Source organism: Salvelinus namaycush, chromosome 11 (genome assembly GCF_016432855.1).
Source record: "Salvelinus namaycush isolate Seneca chromosome 11, SaNama_1.0, whole genome shotgun sequence".
NCBI classification, from domain to species: Eukaryota; Metazoa; Chordata; class Actinopteri; order Salmoniformes; family Salmonidae; genus Salvelinus; species Salvelinus namaycush.
This window is the reverse complement of record NC_052317.1, coordinates 26,146,588-26,169,615: the sequence shown is the minus strand read 5'-3', so window position 1 is coordinate 26,169,615 and position 23,028 is coordinate 26,146,588. Positions and strand designations below refer to the sequence as shown.

Sequence of the window (23,028 nt, the reverse complement as noted above, 5' to 3'; positions counted from 1 at the left end):
CATTACAACCTGCAATTTGAATGGATTTTAATTTGGATTTCGTGTAATGGACATACACAAAATAGTCCAAATTGGTGAAGTGAAATTAAAAAATAACTTGTTTCAAAAAATTCTAAAAAACAACAAACAAAAAAGTGGTGCATTTATATGTATTCATCCCCTTTGCTATGAAGCCCCTAAATAAGATCTGGTGCAACCAATTACCTTCAGAAGTCACATAATTAGTTAAATAAAGTCCACCTGTGTGCAATCTAGGTGTCACATGATCTGTCACATGATCTCAGTATATATACACCTGTTCTGAAAGGCCCCAGAGTCTGCAACACCACTAAGCAAGCGGCACCACCAAGCAAGTGACACCATAAAGACCAAGGAGCTCTCCAAACAGGTCAGGTACAAAGTTGTGGAGAAGTACAGATCAGGGTTGGTTATAAAAAAATATCCGAAACTTTGAACATCCCACGAAGCACCATTAAATCTATTATAAAAAAATGGAAAGAATATGACACCACAACAAACCTGCCAAGAGAGGGCCACCCACCAAAACTCACGGACCAGGCAAGGAGGGTATTAATCAGAGAGGATAAAAAGAGACCAAAGATAACCCTGAAGGAGCTGTAAAGCTCCACAGTGGAGATTGGAGTATCTGTCCATAGGACCACTTTAAGTCGTATACTCCACAGAACTGGGCTTTACGGAAGTGACCAGAAAAAAGCCATTGCTTAAAGAAAATAAATAAGCAAACACGTTTGGTGTTCGCCAAAAGGCATGTGGGAGACTCCCCAAACATATGGAAGAAGGTACTCTGGTCATATGAAACTCAAAGTGAGCTTTTTGGCCGTCAAGGAAAATGCTATGTCTGGCGCAAACCCAACACCTCTCATCACCCTGAGAACACCATCCCCAAAGTGAAGCATGGTGGTGGCAGCATTATGCTGTGGGGATGTTTTTCATCGGCAGGGACTGGGTAACTGGTCAGAATTTAAGGATTGGTGCTAAATACAGGGAAATTCTTGAGGGAAACTTGTTTCAGTCTTCCAGAGATTTGAGACTGGGACGGAGGTTCACCTTCCAGCAGGACAATGACCCTAAGCATACTGCTAAAGCAACACTCGAGTGGTTTAAGGGGAAACATTTAAATGTCTTGGAATGGCCTAGTCAAAGCCCAGACCTCAATCCAATTGAGAATCTGTGGTATGACTTAAAGATTTCTGTACACCAGCGGAACCCATCCAACTTGAAGGAGCTGGAGCAGTTTTGCCTTGAAGAATGGGCAAAAATCCCAGTGGCTAGATGTGCCAAGCTTATTGAGTCATACCTCAAGACACTTGCAGCTGTAATTGCCGCAAAAGGTTGCTCTACAAAGTATTGTAGGCCCTTCTTTGGACATTGTGTTAACAACCCTCCAGGCGAGCTTTAATGCCATACAACTCTCCTTCCGTGGCCTCCAATTGCTCTTAAATACAAGTAAAACTAAATGCATGCTCTTCAACCGATCGCTTCAACCCGCCTGTCCAACATCACTACTCTGGACGGCTCTGACTTAGAATATGTGGACAACTACAAATACCTAGGTGTCTGGTTAGACTGTAAACTCTCCTTCCAGACTCACATCAAACATCTCCAATCCAAAGTTAAATCTAGAATTGGCTTCCTATTCCGCAACAAAGCATCCTTCACTCATGCTGCCAAACATACCCTTGTAAAACTGACCATCCTACCTATCCTCGACTTCGGTGATGTCATTTACAAAATAGCCTCCAATACCCTACTCAATAAATTGGATGCAGTCTATCACAGTGCCATCCGTTTTGTCACCAAAGCCCCATATACTACCCACCACTGCGACCTATACGCTCTCGTTGGCTGGCCCTCGCTTCATACTCGTCGCCAAACCCACTGGCTCCAGGTCATCTACAAGACCCTGCTAGGTAAAGTCCCCCTTATCTCAGCTCGCTGGTCACCATAGCAGCACCCACCTGTAGCACGCGCTCCAGCAGGTATATCTCTCTGGTCACCCCCAAAACCAATTCTTCCTTTGGCGGCCTCTCCTTACAGTTCTCTGCTGCCAATGACTGGAACGAACTACAAAAATCTCTGAAACTGGAAACACTTATCTCCCTCACTAGCTTTAACTTTTTATGGCTGCAGGGGCAGTATTGAGTAGCTCTGTTTAAGGTGCCCATTTCAAACGGCCTCGTACTCAATTCTTGCTCGTACAATATGCATATTATTGTTATTATTGGATAGAAAACACTCTCTAGTTTCTATAGCCGTTTGAATTATGTCTCTGAGTGGAACAGAACTCATTCTACAGCACTTTTCCTGATATGGAGTGAGATTTCAGAAATGTTGGCCTCTGGTCCCAGGTCAGTTTTAAAGTCCCTGTAAATCCTATGAGGATGCAAACACTGCCCACGCCTTCCTCTAGATGTCAGTAAGAGGTGACAATTTGAATGGAGTCGATTGCGCAATCAGGGCCTGTATAAAACGCCAAAGACCGGATGTACCGTTCTTTTCCTGCTGCGCCTGACGCACGATGGACGTTGGACCTGCTCTCTTTCCAAGCTTGGGTTTAGCCAGTAATATATAGCCGGTCATGTTTTTACTCGTTGTAGGTGTTAAAAACATCATAAGGTAGTTAATTTAAACCGTTTTATAGCAATTTATATCCGTTTAGTGCGATTTTGAGGCAATTCTTAGTGATGCACTTTGAAGCTTTGGGCACGTTTCCAGTACCGGTCGAACGTTAGTGGGCATTTCGACGGACAAGAGGACATCTTTCGACCAAAAGAAGATTAGACTCAAGAAAGGATACATTGCCCAAGATTCTGATGGAAGATCACCTCATAGTAAGAAATATTTAAGATGATAAATCGTTGTTCTGTCGAAAAATGTTAAACGCATATTCCGCCATTTTGTTTGGTATAGCTTCGCTTGGCGAACCCTGTATTGCACAGTAAGGATAATTTTAGAAATGTAATTCAGCGATTGCATTAAGAACTAATTTGTCTTTCGATAGCTGTCCAACTTATATTTTTTTAGTCAAGTTTATGAATAGTTAATCATGAGACAAGATCACTGTCAAATATGGCGCCCGACATTTTCAGGCTAGTTTTGCTAGTATTGTCATTGTATAACCACGTTTTTTTGTGGCTAAATATGCACATTTTCGAACAAACTCTATATGTATGTTGTAATATGATGTTACAGAAGTGTCATCGGAAGAATTCTGAGAAGGTTAGTGAAAAAATTAATATATTTTGGCGATGATTACGTTATCGCTCTCTTTGGCTTGAATCAATGCTCTGGTAACGTTTGCACATGTGGTATGCTAATATAACGATTTATTGTGTTTTCGCTGTAAAACACTTAGAACATCTGAAATATTGTCTGAATTCACAAGATCTGTGTCTTTCCATTGCTGTGAGCTGTGTATTTTTAAGAAATGTTTTATGATTAGTAATTAGGTAATTCTCGTTGCTCTCTGTATTTATTCTAGTCGAGTTGTGATGGTGGGTGCAATTGTAAACTATGATTTATACCTGAAATATGCACATTTTTCTAACAAAACCTATCCTATACAATAAATATGTTATCAGACTGTCATCTGATGAGGTTTTTTCTTGGTTAGTGGCTATCAATATCTTTATTTGGCCGAATTGGTGATAGCACCTGATGGAGTAAGAAACTGATGGAGTTAGAAAAGTGGTGTCTTTTGCTAACGTGGTTAGCTAATAGATTTACATATTTTGTCTTCCCTGTAAAACATTTTAAAAATCTGAAATGGTGGCTTTATTCACAAGATCTGTATCTTTCATTTGGTGTCTTGGACTTGTGATTTAATGATATTTAGATGCTAATATTTAATTGTGACGCTATGCTAGCGATGCTAATCAGTGTGGGGGGGGTGGGGGGATGTTGTCATAGGTGTACCGACCTCGGGCTTGCAGCCATAAGAGGTTTAAGCACCAGCTGTCAGAGCAGCTCACAGATTACTGCACCTGTACATAGCCCATCTATAATTTAGCCCAAACAACTACCTCTTTCCCTACTGTATTTATTTATTTAGCTCCTTTGCACCCCATTATTTCTATCTCTACTTTGCACATTCTTCCACTGCAAATCTACCATTCCAGTGTTTTACTTGCTATATTGTATTTACTTCGCCACCATGGCCTTTTTTTTGCCTTCACCTCCCTTATCTCACCTCACTTGCTCACATTGTATATAGACTTATTTTTCTACCGTATTATTGACTGTATGTTTGTTTTACTCCATGTGTAACTCTGTGTTGTTGTATGTGTCGAACTGCTTTGCTTTATCTTGGCCAGGTCGCAATTGTAAATGAGAACTTGTTCTCAACTTGCCTACCTGGTTAAATAAAGGTGAAATAAAAAATAAAAAAATTGACATGAGGGGGGGGGGGGGGGGGGGGAATGGTTATGCACGCTCCAGTTTTCAGTTTTTTAAATCTTATTTCTTGTTTTTCTGTCACTCCATGACCTTAGAGATCCTTTTAATTCTCTATTTGGTTAGGTCAGGGTGTGACTAGGGTGGGCAATCTATGTTTTCTATTTCTTTGTTGGCCGGGTATGGTTCCCAATCAGAGGCAGCTGTCTATCATTGTCTCTGATTGGGGATCATACTTAGGCAGCCTTTTTTCCACCTTAGTTTGTGGGATCTTGTTTTTGTACTGTTGCTTTCCAGCCCTACAGAACTGTGCGTTTCGTTTTGTATTTGTTGTTTTTTCGGTGTCATCAATAAAAGAAAGATGTACACCTACCACGCTGCACCTTGGTCCGATCGTTCCATCAACGAACGTGACATTTTCAGAATAAAAAATATTTTGCATCTTCAAAGTGGTAGGCATGTTGTGTAAATCAAATGATACAAACCCTCAAAAATATATATTTTAATTCCAGGTTGTAAGGCAACAAAATAGGAAAAATGCCAAGGGGAGTGAATATTTTCGCAAACCACTGTATCTACCTCAAATACCTCATACCTCTGCACATTGATCTGGAATGTATTGCTACATTCTTGTGTATTTTATTCCTCTTGTGTTACTGTTTTTCTTTTATTATATATTTTTTTACCCTGCATCGTTGGGAAGGGCTTGTCAGCAAGCATTTCACGGTTAAGTCTAATCCTGTTGTATCTGGCGCATGTGACAAATACAATTTGATTTGATTTGAAGTACGACAGTACTTAGCCTATTTCAACAAAGAAAAGGAGTCAAAACACAACTCTATTCATGCATTTATAATTGGGCTTAAGTTGTACACAACAGTGTCGTAGCTGTGTCGTAGAGTGAGTTTGCTTGTAATGTTCAGAATGTTTTATGTGGAGTGTTTATGAGTGTGCCAGTGTTTGTGTATGTCTTCTATACAGCTGCGTTACACATGTGATCTATGGCTACAGCAGTTATGTCTGTCTGTTAAGATACAATTTGTGATTTTGCCCATACATGTAAAACATTTGCATAACAGAGGTACCTTTCCAAGTCGTGTGTACGTATACAGTACAAATCTAAAATTTGGACACATCTACTCATTCTAGGGGTTTTCTTTACTTTTGCTGTTTTCTACATTGTAGAATAATAGTGAAGACATTAAAACTATGAAATAACACATATGGAATCATACAGTAACCAAAAAAGTGTTAAACAAATATATTTTATATTTGGAATTCTTCAAAGTAGTCACCCTTTGCCTTGATGACAGCTTTAATGAGTAAGTGTGTCCGAACTTTTGATTTGTACTGTATGTACAGTCACATTATGACTTGTCCCTGAACCAAAAAGCTATTCCCTTTCCACTGTTAGTCACATGAATCACACTTTAGCCTTAACAACTCACCTGCACACTATGTTCACCTTAACACTAATCATTATTCATCTACACATCGACAGACTCAATATACAGATATAGGATCTAAATTTCCTCCAGTTTGCTACAGCAGGAAAATCCTCATTTAGCAACAGGAAATGTGAATTATTATGTGGATTATAATTAATGGACATTTCTGTTGGTGTTGATACATTTTTTGTTAGGGCAAATCAAGTCTGAAATTTCAAAGTGGAAATTACAAAGTTATGAAGCCTTTTTAAAGCTCAAATACACTGGACGTTTGCGTTTCCTGCTGCGCAGGAAATTTCTCAGCAACAAGAGTGATCAAATTAAGGTGCTACATCTGTATATGTTTCTGTACTGTGCTGTGTGTGTGTCAGTCTGGATGTTCCACTGTATGTACCGGATATGCACAGACAGGTACAAGTCTCTGAAATCGGATGGAAAATGCGATGCCTCAGGGCAGGCACACTTGTTCCTCTCTTGGAAATTCCAGGGCCCTCCTCCCCGTGCTGCGCTAACCTCTTTATGTGCCCCCTGGCTGCTCCTGGTACATATCTTAACGTTATTCACACTCTACTGACAGCCAGACCGCACTCACTTACTCCAGGTAGAAACAAAATGGTGGACCACAGTTCCAGAGCCAATGAACTGCACTGCATGCTTGTACTTGAGTCATCAACATTCACAAGTTCAACAACTGAGAAGACACGGCCAAGTTTGGTGAAATTAAAAAATACAAAACATTTGTGGTTTTAGTAAGTGCGTAAGATTAAATCTGTACATTTGAATAGTTATCTGCAAGATACTGTACATATCACTAATAGAGGGAAACGAACAAAAGTGAGATAATGAAATTAGCTGGTTTCAGATTACAGACCAAAATACTGTGAATGGCTAAGATCCAAAGCTGGTGGGAGACGTAGGCTACTTTTCAGTCACTGATAAGCACTGAACACTCCTAGGATTCTTTGGCACAGTGTTTCAGAATCAACGTCTATGTCCATGAACAAGGGCATAATAGACCAAAATAATATCCAGACTACCAGAGGGAAATATTTGGCCTCTGAACTAAAGATAAGCCAAGGGTTTTTGTGTAAAACTATTGCAATGTTCAAAACATACAATAAGATAGAATATTCCTCCACTTCTGTTTTTTTATTATTTTAGATGGATAACATGCAAGGGAACCTGCTGACACCGACAGCTGGAATATTCCCTTTAACATGAAGACACTGTTTTCTGAAAGCAAGAAACATAAAGCTGGTGTTTCTACTGATAAAAGCGGCTTCAGTGAGCAAATGACAAGTAGGGCCTGAGAACGTGTGAGGAACTTTCAAAGACATTCCATGACAGCAGTATAGTGTCACACATGTATGAATGTTCTAGAGATGTGTGAGCCTAGATCTACAGAGCTGATGACAGCCTTCTCTCTCCCTCTGATTCCTGAGTGAGATAGCTGTACACAGACAAGCCTCGACAATGGCCTCTGACTCAAAAACAAGCTGAAAACATCTGAAAAGCTGTCAGGAACCCTGCTATTTACACTGGCAAACAGCCCTCCAGGTGGGAGAGAGAGCAAACGTGTGTTTTGCTAAAGTTAACACTATGTTGTAAGAGAAGTGAGGATTTCATGTTGAAGTTCTCCCAGAACAGATGCATTACCAAATCTGACTGTCTCATTGATTTCCTGCCACCACCATTTTTCATGAAGCTTTGCTATTTGTGTCGCAAATCACACTCTGTACGGCAATATTTTTCGTCAATTGGACGACGCTTTGCGGAAATTTGCAACACAAACAAACATGGAAGAGAGTGAACGTTACACAGAGCATGGAGACACGGAGCTCGTACCTAAAAGAGGGGCAACTTCGGTCGCATGGACGTGGTTTGGATATAAAAAGTCTGACACGGACCAGAAAACCGTCCACTGCAAAATATGCCGCAGGCCGGTACCAACAACAGGCTCAAACACCACTATTTTACCACCTACGCAAGAATCATGTGAAACAGTACAGAGAGAGTCTACGGATGAGACCCAAAAAAAGTACAGTCAAGTGCTCAAAACAAAACCCCGACTCAGACGTTGCAAGAGGCTTTTTCCCGCGGCACACCATATGGCAAAGAATCACGAAGATGGACGGAGATAACAGCTGCCGTTACAACTTACATCAGCAAAGACATGGCCCCAATTTACACGGTCGTGAAACAGGGGTTTCGTGAGTTGGTGCTAACACTCGAGCCAAGGTACCAAATGCAAATTGATATGTGACACGTATTAATGCCAAATAACATGCAAAACAGGCAAGGCCCCCCAAAAATATAGATATATTTTAGGCCTATATTTATTTTGTTTGCAACTATAGTTGAAGTGTTTTCTATTTACCTTTTTAGATTTTATGCATTCATATTTTATATTTTGTTACATGCTTATTTATAAATTGAATTTACAGAAAATGTGCTATATCGTGATATGTATCGTTATCGGGAGGTGAAATGACCTTTATCGGGATATGAGATTTTGGCCATATCACCCATCCCTAACCACCACCATTCATATCACCACACCACCACCACCACCCAGAGCTTTCTGTCTGTCTTACCTGACTGCTGTGTGCTTTGCAGTGGGGTTGTACTGTTATCCATGAGTCTGTGACTGACTCCATTGGGGCAGCTTGTTGAGGTGGCGGTGGTGGTGGCAGAGCCATTCACGTGCATCCCTGTACCTCTGTTCCTCTTGACCGAGCTGGAGCGTGTGGGGACCGGCATGAACGTGGGGTCCAGGTCCATAATCAACTGGTTGAGCTGGTCGATGGAGTTATCAATGTCCACGGTCAAAGAGTTGAACTCCTCGTCTCGCTTGTTCTTGTTGATGACCGCAGGAGACTGCTCATTGTGAGTTTGTGGCAGGGCCATCACCGTTCTCTGGACAGCAGTGTCCATCCTCAGCACGGAGCTTTGTTGTGGCACTGTAGAGGCTGGTGGTTTGGGTGGGCTTCCCTCCTGCTGCTTGTTGTCCCCTGGGTACCTCTCCCTTTCCTCACCCTCCTCGGCCTGCAGGTAAGCATATTGATGGGCTGCTACCATCTGCTGCTGGCGCACCCAGGTGTGTGTGGAGTAGCTGCCCTGCAGGTAGACCTGCTGCTTGGGCATGGGAACAGTGCTGGCTGGGGTGGAGGCAGAGATCGAAGCACTCCTTTGGCCCAGACAGCCCCTCCGGGCCTCAGCATAGGCCCTCTCGTACTCCTCCATGGCTGCAGGGGCTGGGTGGTGGTGTTGGGGCTGGTGGTGAGGCTGGTGCTGGAGCTCCTCTCCCCCGGGGCTGCCAAAGCCATCTGACAGCAGGGAATTCTGGCTGCTCTTGTGGCAGGACGATGACAGGGTTCCCAGGCTGTCCACACTGTGCAGGTCGTGACCCGACAGGAGGACCAGGTCATCCAGGATGTCTGTTTCCCTCTCCCTGGGGGGCCGCGGGTCTCCGACGACATGCACCTGGACTTGGACCAGTCTCTGGAAGGCCACCCCTCCTGGCCCTCCACCTCCGCACTCAGACATCTCCTCAACCTCTCGGGAGGGTTCCTCCAAGCCGAACCCACTCAGCAGGCGCTTCAGCTGAGCCTTTTCCTGGCGGCTGGGGCCCTGCTGGGACCTGGTGCTGGTGGTGATGGGAGCTGGGGGTCGGTCGGTCCACAGGGAGGTGCTGGACAGGCCTGAGTCGCTGCTGGCTGACAGGGCGTGGTCGCTGTGGTCGGGGCTGCTGGTGATAGAGGTGGCTCGGTGGGCTCCACGGCTCAGGGTCATGTTGGTGGATCCTCCCCCGTTAGCACTCCTCTTGGACAGGGCTGCTTTGTCCTGGGCCAGGCCCTGAGAGCGAGGCACTGGAACGACAAGAGATGGAGCGTCTTCAAACGGTCAGCTGGTACGGAGACACACACACAGACATGACCACACATGGACACACACACACATACAGGTGGATGACCACAAAGACGCTCACATGACCACAAAGACGATCACGTTCTCACATACACAAATAAGTTCTCACATTCACAATCACATGGAATGAACAAGTACAGCTCGCTGATAAAAACTAATAGGGATACACAAACTCACACCTTTTGACACACAAACATTCAAATGAACACACACATTAACTCAAAAGTATGCCACATTTCCAGAGCTGGTGGACAATGAGTAGGCTACAGGTTGTAAGAACAACAAAGCAAGGGAATTATCAGCACTTCAACTGCACACGACAAGAGTGTTCTTCTAGACAACAGTGCAGCACAGAATGGTCTCCCCTCAATCTCAAACCAAAACAAACTAATCACAAAATCTAACCATTCTGATTAAATAAAACCACAAAAGTATCACCAACCAACAATGATTTAGGCTAGAGTTGATCCCACTCCAAGAACTCCCAAGTTCTAACCATCAGCCACATTATTTTGCGAATGAAAAACCTATAACTCTCATTTGTACATTGTGCTGTACGGTGTTCCTCATGTTCAGGTTATATAACTAACTGGTGATGAAAGCCAAGAAGCCATCCATCTGTCTCTCTGTGTGCTGATATAGGAGAGACAAAGTGATGTTTAGTCCCCAGTCAGTCAGTCAGTCACAGTGTTTGATCTCTGCATTCCTCACTGTGGGGTGATTTACCAACCCATCCCCACTACCCTTTGACCCTCCAACATATGTCTAAACAGCACAGTTAAACCCGGGGCAGAAAAATACAACCACAGTCAGAGATCAAAGCAGCACAGTCAAATCCATCGCCCTCACTCATTCCTCGAATAGATTACTGAAGAAAAAATGAAAGAGTTCTAGCTAGCTAACAAGACAAGCAATCGGTGCTTACAGAATGCAGTTCAATGCATTAGGCGTATTCCATGTGCAAGCAAAGGCTGTGTTGAAGTCGTGGGTAAAAGCGCCATTCCACAATCAGTGTCACTCTCCTCTAGCTCAACAAAGGAGTGTTAGCAACATGACCCTGGTGCCTCTGTCTCAATCTGGTGCGTTAAGTACTTTCCTTTCAGTCAAGCCAATAGGGCTGTTGTAGGATCTGAATACCAGACACGCATGATAAAAGATACCCTCCTCCTCTACCCTGCCTTATGCTGGTTTCCCCCTACACTGCTACACACACACACACACACACACACACACACACACACACACACACACACACACACACACAGACACACACAGACACACACACACACACACACACACACACACACACACACACACACACACACACACACACACACACACACACACACACACACACACACACACACACAGGGTTCTCTTGAACTCACATCCGGCTCTCTACAGCAAGTCTCAGGCCTCCTCAGCAGGCTACATTCCAGGTCAGAACAGAACTCCTAGGAGGATTCCAACAGATCTCTCTACAACAACGCAAAGGTAGTAACAATTCTGAAGACAGATGTCTCCCTCCTCTCTCTCGCTCTCTCCCTCTGGTGCCTGAGTATGTTACCCTCCCACTTCTCTCCCCCTTCTTCCTATTCCCTCAAGGCCCCCTTCTTCAAAATAGAATGCAGCCACAGCTCTTACCTTCTCCTTCACCGGCTGCAGGTAAATAAGTGCAAGCAGTAGACAACTACCATCTCCCGCATAACAAAATTGAGAAATAGAGGGAAGATATGGAGAGCAGGAGGGGATAAATAAGGACTGTGAAGTTTAGCAAACAGATAGTAGGCTCCCACACACACATACTGGTCCTGCTAGCAGTGAGAAGGAAGGTGAGAGTATTTGCACTCCACACAGGGGGGACTTTGAGGAATGTAAACAAGTGGGGAGGGGCCATGGGGTGAGGGAGGGGCCATGGTGTGGGGGCGGGCCCGGTGCTGAGCTGTAACCCGAACTCGAGCCCGGCTGCATCAGGGGACTACCCTGCCGGGAGGGAGGACGAGGGTATGAGAGAGCGAGAGAGAGACCATATTAGAGACCCATATTTCCCTCAGATTACACAGATCCACAAAGATTTTGAAAATAAACTAAATTTTGATAAACTCCCATATCTACTGGGTGAAATACCACGGTGTGCCATCACAGCAGCAACATTGTAAATACAACCCATATTTATGTTTATTTATTTTCCCTTTTGTACTTTACTATTTGCACATCGTTACAACACTGTATATAGACATATTATGACATTTGAAATGTCTTTATTCTTTTGGAACTTCTGTGAGTGTAATGTTTACTGTAAATTGTTATTATTTATTTCCCTTTTGTATATTATCTATTTCCTCTTGCTTTGGCAATGTTAAAATATGTTTCCCATGCCAATAAAGCCCTTGAATTGAATTGAGTTGAATTGAGAAAGAGAGAGAGAGAAGCAGAGAGGATCTGAGGATTGAAAACAACATTTCTTCTCCTCTCCTCCTTCCCGCTTTCTTTCACACTATAAAGAGAGACTTCATTAGAGCCAGGTTGTTTTTCTCTCGCTCTGGTGTATTATGAAATGACATGTCTGCCATCCGTGCTGAATACAACACAGCATGGAAACAGATGTGCCCTAACCTCAATTATGGGGTTCAACAATTGTTTCTACTGTTTTTGTCTATCATAAGACACACACGGGCATGGCTGAGGTCCATGGGTGGTTAACCAAGTATGGTCCCATCTGGTGGTCTTCATCTTTGACCCATTTCATCTATCCTAGAACTTCAAGTTTCAAGTTTTTATTGTCACTTGCACTAGTACAGTGAAATGCCTTTATTTCTTGCCAAAAAGAGCACCCCGCTAACTAGCTAGCCATTTCACATCGGTTACACTCACCCCCCTTTTGACCTCCTCCCTTTCCACAGCAACCAGTGATCCGGGTCAACAGCATCAATGTAACAGTATAGCTTCCATCCCTCTCATCTCCCCTACCTGGGCTCGAACCAGGGACCCTTTGCACACATCAACAACTGCCTCCCACAAAGCATCGTTACCCATCACTCCACAAAACCCACGGTCCTTGCAGAGCAAGGGGAACCACTACTTCATGCTCTCAGGGCGAGTGACATCACCGTTTGAAATGCTATTAGCGCGCACCCCGCTAACTAGCTAGCCATTTCACATCGGTTACACGTGCGTGGTGCTTGTTATGTGTGTGTGAGCAAATTAAGTGTGTGTGTGTGCACGTGCGTGTGCGTGTGTGTGTGCGTGTGTGTAAAGGGGTGGGGTGGGGAGGAATGCAGGCATTGATCAAACAACTTTTGGTTAGAAATTGTACATTTTCTTAAGTTATTATGGGGTTATAAAACACTCTTCACACTCAACAAGCATTAGGGCAAATGGGAATGTAGCTGCAAAACTGTTGCTCTGAAGCCAACTATTCTTAACCCCCAGAGGGATTGTTGTTGCTACACCTTTGAAATTACTCTACTCTTACTCTGCTCCATTCACATTACTGTTATTACCATCTGCCATCCCTCCTCCTCCTCTCCTACTGTATGACAGGCCTGTGAGTCATGAAGCTTAATGACCATCATCATCCTCATTTCTATCCCTTCTGGCCAGGCCCTGGCCTAGCTGCCGTTAAAGGGAAGGTTGCACAATATATTTCCACAAAATGAACAACGCAGATGGATTAAATTCCATCTAAACGGTCTTTTAGCAACAGTGTATAAGAAAAATATGTTATGCACTTCTATTTTTGCAATTTGAATTACATTGATCAAAACTCATATACCAACAATCAATTGCGGCTTTGATGTAAAGAAGGGAACGGCCTGATGGTAGCGTCAGTGCACTACAACCACTGTTTACCGGCATGCATGTTTGTCCGAAATGTGAGAAGTTTGACCGCTTTGTGAGGAGGGGAACCCCTGGTGCTTCAGTCATTTTGATGGCTACCAACAGTGGAAGAGTGGATTCACCATGAAGCTGAGGCTAAAAATCGGTTCTGTGCTCACAGTCAATGTAGGCTTCAAGTCCACTGACACCACCGGTGCTACTACGGCAGGTGGCTTCAATGATTGATGTGAATCGGGTAAGTACAGTTGAAGTCGGAAGTTTACATACACTTAGGTTGGAGTCATTAAAACTCGTTTTTCAACCACTCCACACATTTCTTGTTAACAAACTATAGTTTTGGCAAGTCGGTTAGGACATCTACTTTGTGCATGACACAAGTAATTTTTCCAACAATTGTTTACAGGCAGATTATTTCACTTATAATTCACTGTATCACAATTCCAGTGGGTCAGAAGTTTACATACACTAAGTTGTCTGTGCCTTTAAGCAGCTTGGAAAATTCCCAAAAATGATGTCATGGCTTTAGAAGCTTCTGAGAGGCTAATTGACATCATTTGAGTCAATTAGAGGTGTATCTGTGGATGTATTTCAAGGCCTACCTACGAACTCAGTGCCTCTTTGCTTGACATCATGGGAAAATCAAAAGAAATCAGTCAAGACCTCAGAAAAAAAATGGTAGAACTCCACAAGTCTGGTTCATCCTTGGGAGCAATTTCCAAACGCCTGAAGGTACCACGTTCATCTGTACAAACAATAGTACGCAAGTAGGGACCACGCATCCGTCATACCGCTCAGGAAGGAGAAGCAAAGGACCTTGTGAAGATGCTGGAGGAAACGGGTACAAAAGTATCTATATCCACAGTAAAATGAGTCCTATATCGACATAACCTGAAAGGCCTCTCAGCAAGGAAGAAGTCTCTGCTCCAAAACCGCCATAAAACAGCCAGATTATGGTTTGCCACTGCACATGGGGACAAAGATCGTACTTTTTGGAGAAAAGTAGAACTGTTTGGCCATAATGACCATTGTTATGTGGATATATTATATATTATATATTATATTATGGATATACGTATTATGTGGAGATATTGAAGCAACATCTCAAGACGTCAGTCAGGAAGTTAAAGCTTGGTCGCAAATGGTCTTCCAAATGGACAATGACCCCAAGCATACTTCCAAAGTTGTGGCAAAATGGCTTAAGGACAACAAAGTCAAGGTATTGGAGTGGTCATCACAAAGCCCTGACCTCAAGCCTATAGAACATTTGTGGGCAGAACTGAAAAAGCGTGTGTGAGCAAGGAGGCCTACAAACGTGACTCAGTTACACCATCTCTGTCAGGAGGAATGGGCCAAAATTCACCCAACTTATTGTGGGAAGCTTGTGGAAGTCTACCCGAAACGTTTGACCCAAGTTAAACAATTTAAAGGCAATGCTACTAAATACTAATTGAGTGTATGTAAACTTCTGACACACTGGGAATGTGATGAAAGAAATAAAAGCTGAAATAAATCATTCTCTCTACTATTTTTCTGACATTTCACATTCTTAAAATGAAGTGGTGATCCTAACTGACCTAAGACCTGGAATTTTTACTTGGATTAAATGTCAGGAATTGTGAAAAACTGAGTTCAAATATATTTGACTAAGGTGTATGTAAGCTTCTGACCTCATCTGTAGGTACTAAAGTGTCCAAAGAGTTTTGTCATGTTATATTGCTGGTAGATTATGAAAAACCAAGATAGCCAACTATATACAGTGCATTCGGAAAGCATTCAGACCCCTTACCTTTTTCACATTTTGTTACGTTACAGCATCTTGTTACGTTACAGCCTTATGGACATGATTTGGAAAGGCACACACCTGTCTGTATTAGGTCCTACAGTTGACAGTGCATGTCAGAGCAAAAACCAAGCCATGAGGTTGAAGGAAGTGTCCGTAGAACTCAGAGACAGGATTGTGTAAAGGCACAGATATGGGGAAGGGTACCAACAAAAATTCTGCAGCATTGAAGGTCCCCAAGAAAACAGTGGACTCCATCATTCTTAAATGGAAGAAGTTTGGAACCACCAAGACTCTTCCTAGAGCTAGCCACCCGGCCAAACTGAGCAATCGGGGGAGAAGGGCCTTGGTCAGGGTGACCAAGAACCCTGACCAAGAACCTGATGGTCACTCTGACAGAGCTCCAAAGTTCCTCTGTGGAGATGGGAGAACCTTCCAGATGGACAACCCTCTCTGCAGCACTCCACCAATCAGGCCTTTATGGTAGAGTGGCCAGACGGAAGCTACTCTACAGTAAAAGGCACATGACAGCCTGCTTGGAATTTTCCAAAAGGCACTTAAAGGACTCTCAGACCATGAGAAACAAGATTCTCTGGTCTGATGAAACCGAGATTGAACTCTTTGGCCTGAATGTCAAGATTCACGTCTGGAGGAAACCTGGCACCATCTTTACGGTTAAGCATGGTGGTGGCAGCATCATTCTGTGGGGATTTCTTTCAGCGGCAGAGACTGCGAGATTAGTCAGGATCGAGGGAAAGATGAACGGAGCAAAGTACAGAGATCCTTGATGAAAACCTGCTCCAGAGCGTTCAGGACCTCAGACTGGGGCGAAGCTTTGTCTTCCAACAGGACAATGACCCTAAGCACCCAGCCAATACAACGCAGGAGTGGCTTCGGGACAAGTCTCTGAATGTCCTTGAGTGGCCTAGCCAGAGTCCGGACTTGAACCCGATTGAACATCTCTGGAGAGACATGAAAACATCTGTCCAGCAACGCTCCCCCCATCCAACCTGACAGAGCTTAGAGGATCTGCAGAGAAGAATGGGAGAAACTCCCCAAATACAGGTGTGCCAAGCTTGTAGCGTCATACCCAAGAAGACTCAAGGCTGTAATCGCTGCCAAAGGTGCTTCAACAAAGAGTGAAGGGTCGGAATAGTTGTGTAAATGTGATATTTCCAGTTTTTTTTTATACATCTGCTAAAATAAAATAAAAAACGTTTTTGATTTGTAATTGTGCGGTATTGTGTGTAGATTTCTGAGGGATAAAAAAAATAATAATGTAATAAAAAGTCAAGCAGTCTGAATACTTTCCGAATCCACTGTAAGTGCACCTGGCCATGTGGAACGAACTGTCCCACTCACACAGATCTAGCATGGTGTTTGGGGATGGAAACTAGCTAGAAAGCAAGCTACAGCAACTCCATCAACAGAATACTGCATGTTTTAAATTGTAAATTGTAAAATGTAAAATACCAATCGGATTAATGTAATTCTTTATTTCAAGTTATGTCTTTATTTTTGCTAAACTGACTGATCTTAATTGTCCGATATAACTTGCAGGATATCATGGTAGCCAATGTTTGGTAGCACGCAGGTTAGCATGTGGCTAGCTATAGCTACCATCGGCCAACAACAGAGTTTTAGCCAGTTTGGCTATAAACTTTCAATGTCTAATATCTAACAGTAGGAGAAATGCTGATGTGCTGAACTGCTAATAAGTGATGTGTTTCAAGGCTGCTAGTGGTTAGCTAGTAGGGGTAAGCCAGGGGTGTAAAAGGGCTATGATAAAAGCCTGCGAGCTGTATGTGTTTTCAAAAAAAAGAATACAGAATAAATAAATCACAGGATATGGTCAGATGTTCCCTTTATTCAGAGTGCCAAAATATTTTTTCAAAAACAATAGTAGGACTGCTTGATGTGGGTCTTTACCGTCTTATGTGGACAGTTTCGCCCTGCTCCTCTAGTGCTCCTCTTTATGTCAGATTTCTGAAAAATGTTCTTCCATAACTTCAGTCAAATTCTGATAAAATACACATTTCTCCCAAATTGCAAATGTAAAGTGATATGTCATATTGGGACATTTAGTTGGAAGGATGAAGCAAATCAGAATGTTTAATTAACGGCAACCTAATTCTGCAATCTTCCCTTTAAGGCTTCCGTTTGGGGCCCAGCCAGACAGCCCTCAGCTAAAACATTCCTCATTAATCCAGCTGGCCTGTTAAATGGCTCTGCTCTGACTCACTGACTCACACACCGGGAGCTAGAGGCAGAAACAGAGTTGAGAGAGATGGGAGCCCTCAGTACTGGAGAAGTCTACTGTGGTCTAGGCTTTATCTGCGAATAGGCTCAAAGGCGGTTGTTGACACACCTGGTAATGATTACAGGGACACCCCGTGATTCATGTACACGGGAAGTGAGTTTCTAAAAAACAAAACAAACACTGGCTGGATTTGTTTCTGTTGATGGAGAGGACATTTACCCAGGAAAGAGTAGTTCAGTTTCCAGTAAGTTGTGTGAGGTAAAGTATTGTGTAAAAGAAAATCATGGAAAGAAAATCCTGGTAAAGAAATCTAATTGATTGATACAATAACAACAGCTATATCAATAAGGATTTTTTTCTAAAGGACCTATTCTTATATCCCTCATTAAAGATCATTCCACCATGGTATACTCAAACACAATACTTAATTAGAAGATCAACCCAAATTTCAAATAGATTAGATTTAAAAAGCCATTGAAGTATATGATGTTGCCTTTCCACATACATAACACTGAGGTGGTAAGCAGTCTTTAAAATGGCAAGAGTACTTCCTCCTTCCCTTAACCCACTGATTGTCAGCTAGTCAGAGGGACACTGGGAGTTGCCAATGGACTGGTAAGTAGCTGCTGAATTCCTGTAGAGCTCCCAGTCTTTCCTCTCCAATCTAGAGTTTACATGAGAAAACAAGGCTGTACATTTTCCACAGGAATGCCTCAAAGCAAAACTTTTATTTTTTGTTTAGGCTGTTGTTGTATGCCTTTAATTAATATTTTAATTTAAAAAATGTGCTCTTTCATTACGCGCCCAGAGACTCTTGATCTAACACTTCAAACATAAAAGTTGTGTAGTTGAGTTAAATAAAGCAATATAACAAATTGTCTTTATCATCAAATGGCTTCTATGGGTGTTATATATAAATGCTTATTGTATAACGGGCCTGGGTGGATTCATGGTTTAATGCCACCATATCGCTCTATTCTGGGAGGTTGTTGTGAATTCCGCGGTTGAGAAGAGAGATTTGGCAGAGCAGCAACCACCACAGCTAGGAGGGGACGCCCTGACAGTGTGTGTGTGTGTGTGTGTGTGTGTGTGTGTGTGTGTGTGTGTGTGTGTGTGTGTGTGTGTGTGTGTGTGTGTGTGTGTGTGTGTGTGTGTGTGTGTGTGTGTGTGTGTGTGTGTGTGTGTGAGAGAGCACACCCGCGCCTGCGTGAGTGGGTTGGTTGAAGCATGCCTATTAATTTGATACTACAACAACAACAGAAATCTCTGGGGAACTACCTGTTCTCTCTATGACCCCTGGCTTGCTGTATGCCCTATGGTAGCAGCACTATTCCGTCGCTAGCAAATAACAACCCAAAAGACCTACTGAAACATCTCACTAGAATTTTCCTAACCCTAACCCAAGCTGAGATTGACATGGCCATTCTTAGCAGTATGAGAATCTCTGTGCCTTTGGTTCATCAAAAGGAGATGCTATCCTTCATATCCTCTGTTCGCCATAGTAAATAAAGAATTTTTCCATACAACTTGCCCTGGTGCAAATCTTTCTTATGAGTAATGGGTCCCACTGCCACATAAACCAGGCCAGTGACGACTGACTGTGTGTATGTTAATGTAATCACGCTGTGGTCCCTATATGATACAGTACAGAATGAGGTGGGCCAACCAGCGCATAGGACTATGAATCTGTCATGCTCTGCAGTACTGAGACTAGCATGACGTTTACAGGGTTGCTGAGAGATCTGTTTCACTGGAAAAAATACTGTAGTTATCACTTCCCACTGGGCACGGACTGGTTGAATCAACATTGTTTGCATGTGATTTCAAAGAAATGATGTTGAACCAACGTGGAAAAGATGCTGAATTGACATCTGTGCCCAGTGGGTTGGCTCTCTAAGGAATAATCCATTCATTCATTTATAAAAAATAAGCACTGACTGAACCAGATGCGGTTTGATTGGTTTTACCTGAGTGTACCTGTGTTGGTTAAACTGGAGCTTGGTTAAGGAGTTGCTCCTGACAGGGATAGCCTACATGTGGCCCAGAGATTTTACTGATCAGAAAAAAACGCCCTAGTAATGGCACAGTGGACAATGTAAGCAGATAAATTCCTCCTAAAACTCCTAAAACTGACATGCTATACTACTGACCCAGATATGGCTTGGTAACTGGATGAACTTGTTTGTTAGTTATGGTGGATCATGTGATAGTAAGTTAGAGTGATTGGAAGCTGTATCTTCCACACTGTAATGAGGAGAAATAAGTCAGAGTGACTGCTGTTACCTTCCCCGTCACTGATGTTCTGGTAGGAGTCCCATCGTGTCAGAGGGTCGGCTGTGTTGTAGTCCACACTGACGTCTACCCCGTTCTGCCAGCGCTCTGCACCTAGACCAATCAAAACCAAGGATTCACTCTGAGATGCTCTTATATGGTTCTTATATGGTCCAATCAACAGCAAGGGATCAGTGGGGCAATCTTATAGGTTTAAACTTTTGAGGAACACTGTTGGAAAGAAGCCTTTTTTGTTTCTTTCCTAGAAGTGATTTGTGGCCGGAGTGTTTTCATCTTCAAACTGCGAGGTGAAGGAATGTTACTTTTTACTAGTTGTGTAGACCACACATATGCTCGGACACATGCATGAGCTCACACACACACGCACGCACACGCACGCACGCACTCACGCACGCACGCACGCACGCACGCACGCACGCACGCACGCACGCACGCACACACACACACACACACACACACACACACACACACACACACACACACACACACACACACACACAAACACACACTCCCTACACGCCCTCCTGTGGGGCTGGGAGGCAGGGCATGCTATGCTCTTTTACCTATCTGTCAGTACACACTTCACACTACATTTCCCCTCTACGGAATTCGACATCCTCATCTCGGCAGAGGGAAGAGGGGGAAGGAGGGGGGATCGAGGGGGAAGCTAGGTAGTGAAAGCACCATGTGTCTGGAGGTTTTCAAACCCTCCTGCTTTTCTAACTGGGTTAAGGAGTTAGAAAAATACCTGGGATCTTCTCCGGGCCCTCGGAGAACACAAGCTCTACTTTCCCGTAATCAGGAAATCTAGGTTCTGCAGAGTCAACACAAAGGAATGCCGTGAGTGTGGCTGCGTTGGAACGCAACGGAAAGATGAATGATGCTGCATATGTGGTTTTTATAAAGGAAAATGAAGTCCAACAGAGACATTCTCTAGGCGGTTCCAGGTGTGTGTGTGTGTGTATACCTTTATTGGCAGTCTCCATGTCCTCCTTCTCGAACACCAGGTTGTAGCCCTGCACTGCTCCCGTGTGGAACTGGAGCCGGAAGATCACCTCACGCTCCCAAGTGACATCACTCTTATGGTAACATTTCACCTGCAGGAACAGGGGGAGACAGGGTGTAACAGCAATTTGTGTGGGTATTCATGTGACCTTTATTAAGTCAGTTGTTGGCATCTGCTATGTTTCTTACCATTTTAAATGTGTAAGTCTTCTGTTAATGTTATCTATCATGACTTCCATCATTCTTTTTGTATGGTATACCCAGTACATTCCATAGGATATGTTATGTGATGCTATGAGAAGTTGTTCTTACCATTATGTCTCCCTTTAGCAGCTGAGCAGGTTCCAGACTGATGCATATCCTGTCTCTGTGTCCAGGCCCAATGTGACTGGGTAATAGAGACAAACAACCAATCAGAGAGAACAGTCTATGACCAATCACTGACATTCACAGAAAGTGAATTAGAACAACAACCAATTATGCTTCAAAGAAAATGGTATCACTTATTGTGAAAAACAATTGGAAACAAGTTGTTAAATGTATGCTTACTAGACCCCTGAGGAGTAGACAGCTTGCATTCCCTGGTAGACTTTCAGATATGGGCGACACACTTAAAAAAAGAGAAATAGAAAAGAGTGGAATTCAGCAGAAAGAGCGGGGATCAAAATGAACAAGTGTTATGCTTAGGTGACCTTTTGAAATGACATTGTATCAATATACTGTATCATGAATTCATTTATGTTATACTGTATCATGTATTAATTCATGTTGGTATCAAGTGACAGTTAGTCGTAATTTCTTAGATGTATTGCTAATAAAATGGCATAAACCCTTTCCCTCAAGCTTCTTGTGGGCTGTTACAGAGAACGCACAGGAAATCTGACCTGACAATTTGCGACTTGACAAATTGTGTCAGTCTCTCTAAGATGCTACTAGGCATATCTCTATGTAAGCATCATGTGTGACATTGGCAGCCTCTCAAGCAACCTATAGGCATGTCACATGCAACATGTTCTGTATGTTTCCACTGTGGTCAACTGCTGTTCTAACAGAGGTTTGTACCAATAGTTCCATCCAGTGTTTCATTTGTAAATTGAGCCGAGAGGGGGCTGACCTGGGGTGCTATTATAAATTAATATTTATGAACAAGTGAAATTAATATTTAATATATAAATTCATATTTATAATAAAGCATTGCATGCATATCATCGCTTTTGCATGCTGGCATAGAGCAGTAGAGTAGAGGCGCTTGCAGAAGAGGGTCTGAGAAAAATGTATCCTTTTACATAATTCTACATAGTTTAAGATGACTGGAGACTTCAGCATGATCTTTTTAAATACCTCACAAATGGAGAATCTGAGATCAATAAAAACAACCTTGTCTTGAATCTATCAATAGCCTAGGCCTGTGTGTGTGGAGACATATTGTACAATATGAGGAGAAGATTATAGTGTAAAAAAGCTTTCCAGTTTCACTGACTCACCCAATGATGCGCAGCGTTATAAGCATTTTGCTACACTCGCAATAACATCTGCTAACCATGTGTATGTGACCAGTAACATTTGATTTGATTTGGGCCGACCAACCAGTGCTCCCGCACATTGGCTAACCAGGCTATCTATCTTGTTGTGTTCCGCCACCCACCACCCGCCAACCCCTCTTTTCCGCTGCTGCAACTCTCTGGTCATCATATATGCATAGTCACTTTAACCATATCTACATGTACATACTACCTCAATCAGCCTGACTAACCGGTGTCTGTATGTAGCCTCGCTACTTTTATAGCCTCGGTACTGTATATAGCCTGTCTTTTTACTGTTGTTTTATTTCTTCACTTACCTATTGTTCACCTAATACCTTTTTTGCACTATTGGTTAGAGCCTGTACGTAAGCATTTCACTGTAAGTTCTACACCTGTTGTATTCAGTGCACGTGACAAATAAACTTTGATTTGATTTGAGCTCACCCACCGCCAATGGCCAATGCGCTCATGCCAAAAGCCTATGTCTCTCTTGTTTTACTTTGTTAAACAATGCTGTTCGCTCAATAGGCATTTTTAAAA

The 23,028-nt window shown here is 43.0% G+C and overlaps 1 protein-coding gene across 2 annotated transcripts in view; it reads right to left on the bottom strand.

The window, feature by feature from the left end:
* Window positions 1–23,028, bottom strand: part of LOC120055950 (tensin-3-like) — an 82,974-nt gene that overhangs the window by 39,439 nt on the left and 20,507 nt on the right. For both annotated transcript variants that reach the window (XM_039004024.1, XM_039004025.1), the window contains exons 8-13: window positions 21,515–21,575; window positions 21,278–21,353; window positions 20,928–21,057; window positions 20,709–20,774; window positions 19,952–20,053; window positions 8,456–9,730 (exon numbers count right to left, since the gene is read on the bottom strand). In XM_039004024.1, coding sequence (XP_038859952.1) covers window positions 8,456–9,730; window positions 19,952–20,053; window positions 20,709–20,774; window positions 20,928–21,057; window positions 21,278–21,353; window positions 21,515–21,575 — 1,710 coding nt within the window. The remainder of the gene's footprint in view (window positions 1–8,455; window positions 9,731–19,951; window positions 20,054–20,708; window positions 20,775–20,927; window positions 21,058–21,277; window positions 21,354–21,514; window positions 21,576–23,028) is intronic.